Below are 14389 nucleotides of genomic sequence, written 5' to 3'. Positions count from 1 at the left end.
TGCCGTCAGCAACCTTGCTGCAGCATTCCTTATCAGTTGCAGCTTCTGGACCAGCCTTAAGGGAAAGCACTACGTTGCACCAGGAAAACGAAAGACGTCCGATATACGTAGGGAGAAAATACGAAGATGCTGCTCCTTTCCAGAGGGATTGGGGCCTTTGGGAGGCCTTTTGGAACCAGAGAACCACAGCCTTTTCACAGCTCTGTTGTTTGAGCTTCCATGCCAACATTTCCCGCAGCTTTCCAGTTCAGCTTTCGCCAGGAGAAGCTACAGTTCCACCCTGCAGTGTTAGAAATTAGCCAGGCGCCAGGCGCGTTTTGCTGCCGGTGCAGTTCCAATTGCGACGGTGCGGAGATCTCTGCATGCCAGACTGGGGGAAGCAAAATGTCACTTAAGAGAAGGATCTGAAATGTTTCCCTTGAAGCTTGGATTTTGGGGGTTTTTATTGGATTGTTTTATTTGATGTTTTAATGTGTTGTAAACCTTGAGATTTGTTCCTTGGAATATAAAGCGGTATATAAATGAAATGAACCATCCTCATCCCAAAAAAGTGCCAAGATATTCCATGGGGGTGGGGTGGGAACTCCCTGGTCCTGAATGGGGCAACTGTGCCCCTGAAGGACCAGGTGCGCAGCCTGGGAGTCATTTTGGACTCCCAGCTGTCCATGGAGGCGCAGGTCAATTCTGTGTCCAGGGCGGCTGTCTACCAGCTCCATCTGGTACGTAGGCTGAGACCCTATCTGCCTGCAGACTGTCTCGCCAGAGTGGTGCATGCTCTGGTTATCTCCCGCTTGGACTACTGCAATGTGCTCTACGTGGAGCTACCTTTGAAGATGACCTGGAAACTACAACTAATCCAGAATGCGGCAGCTAGACTGGTGACTGGGACTGGCCACCGGGACCACATAACACCCGTCCTGAGAGATCTGCATTGGCTCCCAGTACGTTTCCAAGCACAATTCAAAGTGTTGGTGCTGACCTTTAAAGCCCCAAACGGCCTCAGCCCACTAGACCTGAAGGAGCATCTCCAGCCCCATCGTTCAACCCGGACACTGAGGTCCAGCTCCGAGGGCCTTCTGGCGGTTCCCTCATTGCGAAAAGTGAGGTTACAGGGAACCAGGCAGAGGGCCTTCTCAGTAGTGGCACCCACCCTGTGGAACACCCTTCCACCAGATGTCAAAGAGAAAAGCAACTACAGTGGTGCCTCGCAAGACGAAATTAATTCGTTCCGCAAGTCTCTTCGTCTTGCGGTTTTTTCGTCTTGCGATGCACGGTTTCCCATAGGAATGCATTGAAAATCAATTAATGCGTTCCTAGGGAAACCGCCTTCAGACCAGGTCCGGGGACAGTCTGTCCCCGGACCTCTTCTGAAGGCTGGGGGGCGCGGGCTTCGCAGCAGCGCTACGAAGCCCGGCGGCTGGGGCAGGTGTTCCCGCCCCCCCCTGCTTCGGAGCAGCGTTCCGAAGCGGGGTGGCTGGGGCAGGTGTTCCCACCCCCCGCCCGGCTTCGCAGCAGTGCTACGAAGCCCGGCGGCTGGGGCAGGTGTTCCCGCCCCCCCACCCCGCTTCGGAGCAGCGTTCCGAAGCGGGGTGGCTGGGGCAGGTGTTCCCGCCCCCCCACCCCGCTTCGGAGCAGCGTTCCGAAGCGGGGTGGCTGGGGCAGGTGTTCCCGCCCCCCGCCCGGCTTCGCAGCAGCGCTACGAAGCCCGGCGGCTGGGGCAGGTGTTCCCGCCCCCCCACCCCGCTTCGGAGCAGCGTTCCGAAGCGGGGTGGCTGGGGCAGGTGTTCCCGCCCCCCGCCCGGCTTCGCAGCAGCGCTACGAAGCCCGGCGGCTGGGGCAGGTGTTCCCGCCCCCCCACCCCGCTTCGGAGCAGCGTTCCGAAGCGGGGTGGCTGGGGCAGGTGTTCCCGCCCCCCGCCCGGCTTCGCAGCAGCGCTACGAAGCCCAGCGGCTGGGGCAGGTGTCCGGGATCTCTTTTGAAGCAAGCGGCTGCGGAGAGACGCGATCTCCCCGCAGCCGCTTGCTTCAAAAGAGGTCCGGGATCTCTTTTGAAGCAAGCGGCTGCGGAGAGACGCGATCTCCCCGCAGCCGCTTGCTTCAAAAGAGGTCCGGGATCTCTTTTGAAGCAAGCGGCTGCGGAGAGACGCGATCTCCCCGCAGCCGCTTGCTTCAAAAGAGGTCCGGGATCTCTTTTGAAGCAAGCGGCTGCGGAGAGACGCGATCTCCCCACAGCCGCTTGCTTCAAAAGAGGTCCGGGATCTCTTTTGAAGCAAGCGGCTGCGGAGAGACGCGATCTCCCCGCAGCCGCTTGCTTCAAAAGAGGTCCGGGATCTCTTTTGAAGCAAGCGGCTGCGGAGAGAAGCGATCTCCCCGCAGCCGCTTGCTTCAAAAGAGGTCCGGGGGCAGCGGGAAGAGCTGCCTCCGGACCTCTTTTGAAGCAAGGGGCGGTGGGGAGAAGCGATCTCCCCGCCGCCCCTTGCTTCAAAAGAGAAGACCCGCTGTCCCCGGGGCAAGCTTCGTTTTGCGAAGCAAGCCCATAGGGAAATTCGTCTTGCGAGGCAACTCGAAAACGAAAAAACCTTTCGTTTTGCGAGTTTTTCGTCTCGCGAGGCGTTCGTCTTGCGGGGTACCACTGTACCAGACTTTTAGAAGACATCTGAAGGCAGCCCTGTTTAGGGAAGCTTTTAATGTTTAATGCTGTACTGTTTTTAACGTTTGACTGGGAGCTGCCCAGAGTGGCTGGGGAAACTCAGCCAGATGGGCGGGGTATAAATAATTTATTATTATTATTATTATTATTATTATTATTATTATTATTATTATTAGTGATTAGATATTAGTGATTAGATTATATATCTAAGTTTCTGACACTGCTTGTGGGTCTGATGCCACTTGTTGGTCTCCTTAAGACGCGGGAGACATACGGTGCTGTGTGAAGAATATTGCTTGTTGTTAATGCTCCTGTCATTGTGTGCTGTGCTTCAGAGGTGACTCATTGCAAAAGCAATTAGGGCTCCCTCTTTGTGTCAGACTGGCACTGTTTGCCTAGATCTCTTCTCTGCAGCGTTGCCCTGTTTGCTTGGAAGACGCAGCAGAATCTTTCCCTTGCTCCTGTTTCCCCATCCCTAGGCTTGGGCTCTTCCCGGACTTGGATTTGAACATTAGGTAAAAGGTAAAGGGACCCCTGACCATTAGGTCCAGTCGTGACCGACTCTGGGGTTGCGGCACTCATCTCGCTTTACTGGCTGAGGGAGCCAGTGTACAGCTTCCGGGTCATGTGGCCAGCAGGACTAAGCCGCTTCTGGCAAACCAGAGCAGCACACGGAAACCCTGTTTACCTTCCCGCCACAGTGGTACCTATTTATCTACTTGCACTTTGACGTGCTTTCGAACTGCTAGGTTGGCAGGAGCAGGGACCGAACAACAGGAGCTCACCCCATCGCGGGGATTCGAACCGCCAACCTTCTGATCGGCAAGCCCTAGGCTCTGTGGTTTAACCCACAGCGCCGTCTTTCAAAAGCAGCTACAGCGAACGGGGCTGTGCCTTCGGGAGCTTGTGTGCAGAGCACCCAGCCCTCCTGATAGTGGCACGTTCAGCTCTGGGTAGATATGTCCGGGGCTAGTCCTATCATGCAGCAGGGGAATCGGGAGAGATGAGCTCTTGCGTCCCACCTACCTTTGTAATGCTTGGATTTTGTCGATTTGGCTCAGCGTGCGCAGTGGCCCCGCAGTCAAACTCTCTCTCTGATATTCTGGCACTTTGGCTGCCGTGATCAGGTCCTGGCACAGCGTAGAGCTACAAGATGCCAAGAGCAAAATTGGGCATCGCTGCTTCTGAACCGGAGCGGGCCACCGTCCCTGTGCAACGAATGTCACTATCTGCCAGAGCAGATGATGGATTGGCTCCGTTCTGGGTGCAGAGTGCAGCTGTTTGTTGCAGTCCTTGACCTGGCAAGAGAGTAGCAACTTGGATGAGTTGGGACTTTGCAGGCAGCTCCGCCTTGCTTTTGTAACCGGGTGAGGGCGGAAGTAGACATTATGAGATGCACTCGCAGCTGCTCCCGAAAACAGCCGCTGCCTTTTGACTTCTCCCCTTTCCCTGCCTGTGGCATGAAGTACAGCTGTGTCCCATTCCTTAGTGCCACACCATTCCACATTAACCCCCCCCTCTCAGTGGTCGCCGGCCGAGATAAAGGTACAGGTAAAGGGACCCCTGACCATTAGGTCCAGGCCTAAGGAGCACAACAACTCTTCTTGGTAGGTCTTTCCCCCACGAGGCAGTTGTGGAGGCGGAAGGTCCCCGCCTTCCCATGGCTGCCTAAGACTCCTGCTCTCCTGGGTCCTTCCCAAGCAATATGAGACTCCGCCAGCACACCTGTCTCTGCTCCTCTCACTTCACACCTCTCCTGGTCCTGGGAGATCAGGGCGAAGGGGAGCTTGTCACAGCAGAAGGGGGAGACACCCTGGCTTCTTCACCAGCCTGACTCATCTCTGCCTCTTGGCCTCCCTCCTCTTCTGCTTCAGCTTCTATCTCTGATTTTGGACTGCTCTCTGCCACAATCTCTTCCTGCTCACTAAACCCTGATACCTCTTCAGCTTCCGGCACCTCCTCCTCCCAGTCTTCTCCCTCTGACCACTTATCATCATCCCACCACCAATCCCCAGACTCTGAGCCTTCTTCCCGGGAGGGCCTCCCACCATTCACTTGCATCCAGCCGGTCCATGACCTTGAAGGGGAGATGAGAGCTAGGCACGTAGCTGCTGGTTTATTGGCGGCAGCCACACGCATCTCATGACACCTTGCTTCACCCTGCACACTTTGTTCTGGTGTGGGAAGAAGGGCTCGGTGCTCCAGCACTGGAAATAGTAATAGAGTGCATCTCAGCGCTTGGAGCGTGCCTATCCCTCGCCACCGAGTCAGCACAGTCATTCGAGATATAATTGAGATTGCAGGTCAGAGATCACATCCAGGTAGCTCATTCCCAGCCTTGGAAATGAAGGACTGGTCATTTCTTGCTGGTAGTAGTAGCTGCTATCCAGGAGGGGCAGTTCCTCAGCTGTGAAGTAGCAAGTGCTCCCGTCCCTAAGGACTAATCCAGAAGAGGACATTTATTGCTAAGATAAGGGGAGGTTCAGAACGGGTCCAGTCTGGGCGGTGAGGTATCGCCCGTTGGTTTGTCCCTCCCTCCCTTCGTCCATTATAAGCAAGCACCTGTTCCTTCTTCCCTCCCAAGAAGCTGAACTCTTCTCACGCAGCTGAACCGAAACCTCCGAAAATGTCATGCCACAGACCATTGCTGTCTAGTGAGGCATTGGCAATTTGTGCCTCAAATCAAAGCGTTTGTTCCCATTTGCATTTTGGAGGGGCATGTGCTGTTGTGGATTCGGCTTCGGCAGAATATATAATTGCAGCCTGCTAATTTATGGCCTGGGATGCGGGTGGCGCTGTGGTCTAAACCACAGAGCCTGGATCAGGGGTAGGCAGCCTAAGGCCTGGGGGCCGGATGCGGCCCAATCACCATCTCAATTCGGCCCGCGGACGGTCCAGGAATCAGCGTGTTTTTACATGAGTAGAATGTGTGCTTTTATTTAAAATGCATCTCTGGGTTATTTGTGGGGCATAGGAATTCGTTCATCCCCCCCCCCAAAAAATAGTCTGGCCCACCACATGGTCTGAGGGACGGTGGACCGGCCCATGGCTGAAAAAGTTTGCTGACCCCTGGCCTAGGGCTTGCTGATCAGAAGGTTCGAATCCCCGCGACGGGGTGCGCTTCTGTTGCTCAGTCCCTGCTCCTGCCAACCTAGCAGTTCGAAAGCACGCCAGTGCAAGTAGATAAATAGGTACTGCTCCAGCGGGAAGGTCAACAGCATTTCCATGTGCTGCTCTGGTCTGCCAGAAGCGGCTTAGTCATGCTGGCCACATGACCTGGAAAGCTCAGCTAGTAAAGCGAGATGAGTGCCGCAACCCCAGAGTCGTCTGTAACTGGACTTAACAGTGAGGGGTCCCTTTATCTTTAATTTATGGTCTCTGCTGCACTGGTATCCTGGCACCACTTCTACGTGATGAAAGCAAGGTGGGGGAATTTACTTCAGGTTACCTATTCTAAACAGAAGGGATGTTAGTTCCCTGGCTTCCAGTCCACGGCCACATGAAATTTCCTGCATGGCACTTCGAAAGTACAAAGCAATATACAGCATCTGTTTATAATTGCCACCACAGCCAATGTTTGATATAGAAGCTAGGTGCCAAATGGCTCCTTAAACCCAGGTTACATTCGACCAAAACGGAATGTCTAGTTGCCGTTTGGGGCAAGTCTTATTTTTCAAATGATGGGCTGACTGTGGTTGATTCTCAGTTAAACATCTGGCTGGTTCAAATGACAACCTCCTTGATCTAGCTTAAGAACTTTGAGAGCTTAAGGAGGAAAAGTCACTTGATCCAGGGACAGTCCACATATATATAGGGCTATTCCTAGCTCTTTTTCTTAATGGTGACCTGGACCATTCATAACGTAGGAACATTCTTCAGAACTGTGTGCAGGGCAGTGGGGTGGGTTAAGGGAAGACAAGCTGCTACAGTTTAATGTTATTGACTGCTCAGGCTGCACAGAAAAAGCATTTTGGTTCCAGAAATCATTGTGATTGAGCAGATATAATATAACTGGTAGAATTCTACAGGGTGGGGTATTTGTGTGTGAAAACAGTCCCGATCCAATGATCCCCAGATGTCAGGCACCATCCTGGAGCCCAGGCATCTTGACTTGGTTGTTAGTTGCCGATAGCCAGGTGTAAAATGTGCCTGGCATCTGGCTAATTTTGAACACTGCTCACAGCCCTCTAAGACCAGTTGTTGTTCCCGTTTTACAGATGGGAACTGGGAAGCTATAATTTGCCCATGGACACCCAATGGGTAACGATGACGGAATTGGGACTTGGAAATAGATATTCAGGAAAGCCAACTGTCTATCAGGGCTTTGGAGACTCTTAGACAGGGAGGGATAATTTTGTTGCGTGGCGATTCTTACCTTATTACCCTTGGTCTGCTTTGGTGGTCAAACGCCAGTTGCTAGACCCACAATCTTTTCTTAAGCGCTGGGTCAACAATGCTTTTTTATTCCTGGTCTCCTGGATTTCTCCTCTGCTGGGCTCTGAAACTTAAAGCAATTCTGGCTGGAGGGAAAGCAACCATTGGAAAACACTTTGGCGGGGAAAGGGGTTAAGCCTTCTGCACTCGCGTTACTTCTGCAAACCGGGTTTTTTTAGAAACTGTGTGTAGTTCTGTCTTTTAAAAAAAAAAAGGTGTTGCCTCATTTTGCAGGTTGAGAACCTTCTGGGCCTCCAAACTGGATAGATTGTGTTTTGTATCTTGTAGTTTTTTATGTTGCGAACCTCCCTGAAATCAACAAATGAAAGGTGGTATACAAATTAATTAAATTAATCTAAATTAGGAGGGCATTCAGGTTTGCACGCACCCCAGGAAAGTTGAAATGAACTGGGAGGGGGAATGCTTGACCAAACCGCATGCAAAAGTACTTAAATGCACATGTTTCCCAAATCTGATAGATGCTCTTTTAAACAGTTTCTTAATTATGAGTTGAGGAGCTTTAAAACAACCATAATATAAACCAGGGGGTGTGGAGTTGTGCATAGATCACTTACCATCTACTGGAAGCCATTTATCATTCAGTCCTGCAAATTTGAAATTTCCGGATTTTAATTTCAAAAAATGTGTCGGCTCTGTGTGGAATTCTGTTTCAGCTGTTAGGGGATAAGCCCTCTGAGTTAAAAGGCCAAATGCCATGTATAATCTCAATACAAACAAGCTAATGTTATGTGTGTTTCTCACACAGGCTCAACATACTATGACAACGTGCGTCCCCTTGCCTATCCTGACTCGGATGCTGTTCTCATCTGCTTTGACATTAGCCGCCCAGAGACCTTAGACAGTGTCCTTAAAAAGGTGAGCCAGCTAGAATATACTGGGGAGTTTGGGATGGGGCAGGGGATGATCTTTCAGTTTGGGGAGAGCTGACATCTTAGAAGATACAGCGGGACTCCAGAATCACAGTTGTGCTCTAAGCTGGCTTTGAAGACACTCAAACTCAGGATGCAAGGGAGAAACTTGCTAAGAGGAAGGCACGCTTGGCAAATCCACACCGTGATCAACTCCCACCCGGAAACCAATGTCCCCACTGTGGAAGGACGTGTGGGTCCAGAATTGGCCTCCACAGTCACTTACGGACTTGTTGTTAAAACCGTGTTTATGGAAGACAATCTTACTTGGCTACAAGTGATCGCCAAAGAAGAAGAAAAAGAACAGGCTCTAAGCTTCGGTTCTGACATAGTTTCCCTTCTGGAGCTTGCGTTCTGGGAATTTGAGGATGGGACTCCAGGGGAAAGACTCTAGTCCTCCTGCCTAGAATATCTCTGACAACTTGCCGGCAAATGCTGCTATCCGGGGAGCGCTGTCCACGTGCGAAAACAGGAGACTGCAAATGGAACAGCGATGCTGTTCTTCTCACATCTATTTGCGGAATATTCTGTGCCAGCTGTGGATTACGGCCAGCATAACCGAGAGCCCCAAATGTGCCTGGCAACATTGCATATTTAGCTTCTTCAGTCTTTAAATCAGAACGGCTGGAGCCAAGAGCTGTTTCTGTTACGTGACACTGTGGGTGAGGCTTTAACTTTATATTATTTTAGTTAAAAGTTCCCAGAAGTCGATGCCTCAAGACTTGGAACCCACCTAGTCCCAACTGACTTTGAGTTCTGGACTTCTGGGTGGGGAAAACACTAAGAGGGTTTTGAAATGGGCTATCTCTGCGCGTTCTGGCAAATTGCTCCTGTTCCCATCTATACCCTTCACTGCTCACCTTCGGTCTGTCTCTGCAGCAACCCTCCCAGAGGCTTTGAGAGGAACGTGTTGAGGGTTTTTTGAAGCTTAGAACAAATGGGTGTCCCATAGGACTTCTTTTCCAAACAGCTTTCTGCTTCCCTCCAGTGAACACTGCACAGGCTTGTGTGGCAGAAATTGCACCTCAGGTGCTGCGAAGCAGAAATCGGGGGGTGTAGCTTTTTGATACTGATATAAATATGGGAGGTTTTGAAAGCGGAGTGTTGTGCCCCCAGGCTGAAATGTGAATGCATCGGGGAGCGGGGGGAGCCCTTGTAATTGCTGCCCGTTGGGTGCAAAACTGGAGTTGGCTGCAAAATAGGAACCGGCTTTTGATTTCCCACTGAGCTTTGGCTCCACACAGCTTGTAAGGCCAGAGGGGAAGGGAAGCCATTTGACGCTCTTTGAATAAACAACTTTGTAGAGACTTGATTTCTACTGAGCTGAGGCTCGGTGGAGCCACCAAGGTGACCCAAATTCTGTGCCAGAAATCTGTATGAACAATGCAAATAATCCTGAATTTTCCCATTTGCGCTTCTGTTATTTGCTGGTAGGAAAAAAACCCCCTCCAAAGATTTATTCAAGGCTGTGTAGCAGTCCCCATCACTGACAGAACCCTTCTCAGCCCAGCCCCATAACACTGGAGACTTTCCCACACTTTGAAGTGTTTTCAGCCTCACGGGCTAGAAACTTGCTTTTATAGCTGATGATTGAAGCAGAGATTCTTGGAATACTGAAGTACGTTGGCCAATACCAATTTCTGTTCCTGGGGTGGGGCGACAATGAAGTCATGGAATGGGCACAGCAGCGAAAAGAAAAGGAAGCCTTGGAGTATATGCAGAGAGCAGAGCCATCATCACTCAGCAAAATAAGACAGACTCTACCAATATATTATTTAGATGCCCAAGCAGCCCAGGCATTGTGCAAAAACTGTTGAAAAGAGAACATGTCAGAACCTGAAAGCTTTACAACAGAAATCTTCAGCTTGTAATCTAAATTTTGCAAAGGGGTAGTGTATCATTTTTATGTGCTGAATATCGGCAAGCAACGCCCTTTCCTTTCCTGGAACGCTGCTTTTCTGTATTGTTGCTGATTTATGGAATGTGGCATCGCATGAAAAAACATTACCGGTTGTATTTTGTTGCTCGTCTAAATAGCAACAAGTGTTGTGAGAGAGAGCGCTTTTAAAAAATGGCAAATGGAAAATGGCAAAAGTAGCATAATGGAGGTGAGAGGTGTCGGGGACTGGCTGGACCGAAGAGGGGTGGTGGGAGCCCCAAGGGAAACCCCAGAGGAGGAAGGATCAGAGCCCGGGGATTGGTGGTGGGACACTGAGGGGAGGTCAGAGGGAGAATTGGATGCTGAAGGGACAACAGGGTTTAGTGAGCAGGAAGAGCCGGTGACAGGGAGCAGTTCAGACTCAGAGGATGAAGCAGAGGAGGGGGGTTCAAGAGGCTGCTGAAGAATCCAGGGAGTCTCCCTCTTCAGCTGCGACGAGCTCCCCTCCCCGCTGGTCTCCAAGAACGCGCAGGATAATGAGAGCAGAATGGAGGCCAGAGGTGCACAGACGCAGTTTGAGACTGCTTGGGAAACATCTGGGAGAGGAGGAGCCTTAGACGGGGTGGAAGGCAGGGGTCTTCAGTCCTGCTCCATAGGGGCAAGACGTGCCGAGAAGTGTTGCTGAGTTGTATGCCGTTTCCTTGAATAAAGTATTAACTTCATTGACAACGGAGCCTTGCGTCTGACTCCAGCCCTGACAGCAGGCGATTGAGCCAGTTTTTCTAACCCCACTGTTCTTTATTTCCCGATTTTGTTCCCCCGCAGTGGCAGGGGGAGACACAGGAGTTCTGCCCCAGCGCCAAGGTGGTTCTGGTGGGCTGCAAACTGGACATGCGCACCGACCTGAACACTTTACGGGAACTTTCCAAACAGCGCCTTATCCCCGTCACACATGAGCAGGTATGTTGTTGTTGTTGTCATCATTGTTGTTTTACTTATAGCTTGGGCTCACCATGCTTAACTCAGTGTTAGGCCTCGATTTCAAGATATGCTAATAAAAACAGAGACTGGCTCTGAGCAGGCGAAAGGTGCATTTCAAGTAAGTGAGATAGGAAGTCTTTGGTGCCAGAAGATGTGGATATGAGGCAGGCCTGAGCCTGCCCACCCCCTGTAGCACCTCTGCTTTTAAAAACTGATCATTGGCCTTGAGATGATGATGATGATAATAATAATAATATTTTTTTATTTATACCCCGCCCTCCCCAGCCAAGACTGGGCTCAGGGCGGCTAACAACCAATAATAAAAACAAGTTGATTGAAATACAATTTAAAAGATTAAGATATAACATTAAAACATTAGGATGCAGCCTCTTCACAGGAGGAGAAAAGAAAAAGAAAGAGGGAGAGGGAATCAAACTGATTCTAAACCAAAGGCCAGGTGGAAGAACTCTGTCTTACAGGCCCTGCAGAAAGAAATCAGATCCTGCAGGGCCCTGGTCTCATGAGACAGAGCGTTCCACCAGGCTGGAGCCAGAGTTGAAAAGGCCCTGGCTCTGGTTGAGGCTAATCTAACTTCCTAAGGGCCCGGGATCTCTAGCGTGTTGCTATATATGGACCTTAAGGTCCTCCGTGGGGCATACCGGGAGAGGCGGTCCCGTAGGTACGAGGGTCCTAGGCCGTGAAGGGCTTTAAAGGTCAAAACCAGCACCTTAAATCTGACCCTGTACTCCACCGGGAGCCAGTGCAGCTGGAAAAGCACTGGGTGAATATGCTCCCGTGGCAGAGACCCCGTGAGGAGCCTCGCTGCAGCATTCTGCACCGGCTGGAGTTTCTGGGACAGCTTCAAGGGCAGCCCCGTGTAGAGCAAATTACAGTAGTCAAGCCTGGAAGTGACCGTTGCATGGATCACATTAAAAACTTAGGGTTCAGAAGTCTGAAGGATGCATAGATTCTTGCACCTGACATGTGCAGGAGCCAAACACATGTATTGCCCCAGTTGACTAAAAGCACCCAGTGCATGTTAGCTATGTTTATCTTCTCTGCTTTATGCACTTGTGTGTGTGTGTGTGTGTGTGTGTGTGTGTGTGTGTGTGAACTCCCTACCCCCAGAAGTGTTTTCTGGCAGGAAATGAGTGGAAGGCAGCAAAAAAAAAAGGACCGCAGGGCAGGTAATTGCAGGTGATGTGAGCTAACGAGCCAGCCCATGTTCTCAGGGCTGCTAATTAATCTGCAAAATGGGGGGGGGGTGCTTTTCCAACCCATATATGGTCACGTTTTTAAAGAATTCCTCCCTATCCTGTCTGTACTGCAACCCACCCTGTGGCCAATGAAATGAGCAAGGCAGAAACTAAGGTGAATAAAACCCCAACTCCGTATGTTCAGAGGCAAGTGCATCTGAAATACCAGGCAGGAAGGGACAAGGTGCCAGAGGCAGCGCACTCTTTGATGCTCCTTTTGCACATTCCCTCCCGGGGGGGGGCAGGGGGCAGAGGGGAGCCGAATGGCAGCTGAGAGCATTAGTCTCTGCACACGCCTTTCGTGCCAACCCAGCAAAGCGAGTGCTTAACATTGCTTTGCACTCCGGCACTCACAAACCCCAGCCTTTTTCTCACACCTCCCTAGTTTTACACACCAGCTCTTCCTCCCTTGCTCGTTTTGTGTTATAGATATATATATTTTAAAAGAAGCACTTTGCTCTCTTTCTACCTTCTAGGGAAAAAACTAAAATTAACTGCTAGCTGTGATGTTAAAGAAACACATGGAGTTAGCAGCGTCTAGGAAAGGTGGTGAGCCGAGAGCATCTGGTGGGGGCTCCGTATTAGTGCTAGGAGTACGGATTAGAGCCAGTGTGGTGTAGTGGTTAAGAGCGGTAGACTTGTAATCTGGGGAACCGGGTTCGATTCCCCGCTCCTCCACATGCAGCTGCTGGGTGACCTTGGGCCAGTCACACTTCTTTGAAGTCTCTCAGCCCCACTCACCTCACAGAGTGTTTGTTGTGGGGGAGGAAGGGAAAGGAGATTGTTAGCCGCTTTGAGACTCCTTCAGGTAGTGATAAAGCGGGATATCGAATCCAAACTCTACTGCTGTGCGTTGTTTTTTTAGAGGACGGAAGGGAGCAGGTCTTGGCAAAATCAAGGGGGAGGCTTATGAAACCAAGGTGTGTGAGAGAGAGGGGAAAAGCAGAAGAATAAATACAGGGGCCAGATTCTGGCGTAATGTTTTGGCGCTTTTCTCCCTCCCCCTGCGCAGGGCAGCATTTTGGCCAGGCAGCTGGGCGCCGTGGCGTACGTGGAATGCTCTTCCAAGGTTTCGGAGAACAGCGTGCGGGACGTTTTCCACGTGACCACTCTGGCGTCCGTCAACCGCATCCACAAGCACCTCAAGCACAGCAACTCAAAGCGAGGGCTGAAGCGGGCGGCGCAGTTGCCCGCTCGGACGGACTTGTTGACTGACACCGAGATCCGCAAAGACCGGGCCAAGAGCTGCTCGGTGATGTGAGAGGAGACGGAGGAGACCCCCCCCCCCAGGGGCTGAAGCAGAGCACTGCCTGTCTTGTTCATATCTCTTTGTACAGTATTTGGTCAGGGGGAGGTCTCTGCGCCGTTCCCCGGGAATGTAGGCCCGAGGGAAAACAGGCAGCCTTCCCCCGGGAAAAAACGTTTCTGCCTGAAGCCGCGAAATGCTATGCATACATTGACAACGCCTGGATGTGAGGCTAGTATTGCACAGGACACAGAAAATGCTCAGGTAGCGCATGACCTCTGAGGAAAAGGAGCGCATCTCTGCGTGAGGCACAGATATCGGGGGTGGGGGGGTGGGCAGAAATCTTCTTATTCTCTTCAGAGCAATTATTTTGGAGCTAGCGTATGATGTGTAGGTTGCCCAGGCCACTGGCCTCTTCGTACAGCCATGGCGTGGGGCAGTCAAGCCATGCCTTTAGCATGTGTACATGTCTGTGCGTGCGTGTTCGTGAATTGTATGCGCAAGGCGAAGTGCGGGGCTAGCGCTCCCACACAGGTCCGGTCGCGGAATAAAGAGCTGCGGATGGGTTGGCAGAAAAAAAAAGGTGGTCATTTGAGAAGACAAAATGGCGGCGGGTGTGGGTTAGGTGTGCGTCGGTTTGGGAAAGGCGGGAGAAAGATGGTAGCGGAGGCTGGGGGGGGGGCTGAAACACTTTGTAGGGGAATGGTAAACAGAAGTGCATTTAAGGCCTTGGACCATGGGGTAGCTTCACTACTGAACAGGTGAGGCACGGCCAGGTAGGTGGCTGGCAGGATGGTTGGAGAGGTCAGGAGCTGTGTCGTCAGGAGCCATCTTTCCTCACAGCATCCTCTCAGTCACACCCTCTAGTGCCTTCAATTGCAGGACATCCGTGCCTCTCTCATTTGCTTCGTATGATTCAAGAGATAGGAGAGGGACAACTGACCCTCTCAGAGCCACTCCAGCGACACGGGAGGAGCCCATTTCCTCCCTGTTGCCGTGCCTTCACACAGTGGCG

The 14389-nt window shown here is 51.5% G+C and overlaps 1 protein-coding gene across 1 annotated transcript in view; it reads left to right on the top strand.

Moving 5' to 3' along the window:
* RND2 (Rho family GTPase 2) overlaps nt 1-13956 on the top strand; it is a 38012-nt gene extending 24056 nt beyond the window's left edge. The window contains exons 3-5 of the mRNA XM_081884452.1: nt 7850-7959; nt 10717-10851; nt 13141-13956. Coding sequence (XP_081740578.1) covers nt 7850-7959; nt 10717-10851; nt 13141-13389 — 494 coding nt within the window. The 3' untranslated portion in view covers nt 13390-13956. The remainder of the gene's footprint in view (nt 1-7849; nt 7960-10716; nt 10852-13140) is intronic.
* The last annotated feature ends 433 nt before the right edge of the window (nt 13957-14389 follow it).

Source organism: Podarcis melisellensis, assembly GCF_964234715.1.
Source record: "Podarcis melisellensis genome assembly, chromosome: 13".
Taxonomy (NCBI): domain Eukaryota; kingdom Metazoa; phylum Chordata; class Lepidosauria; order Squamata; family Lacertidae; genus Podarcis; species Podarcis melisellensis.
The sequence above is the reverse complement of the archived record's forward strand: the minus strand, read 5'-3'. Positions and strand labels throughout refer to the sequence as shown.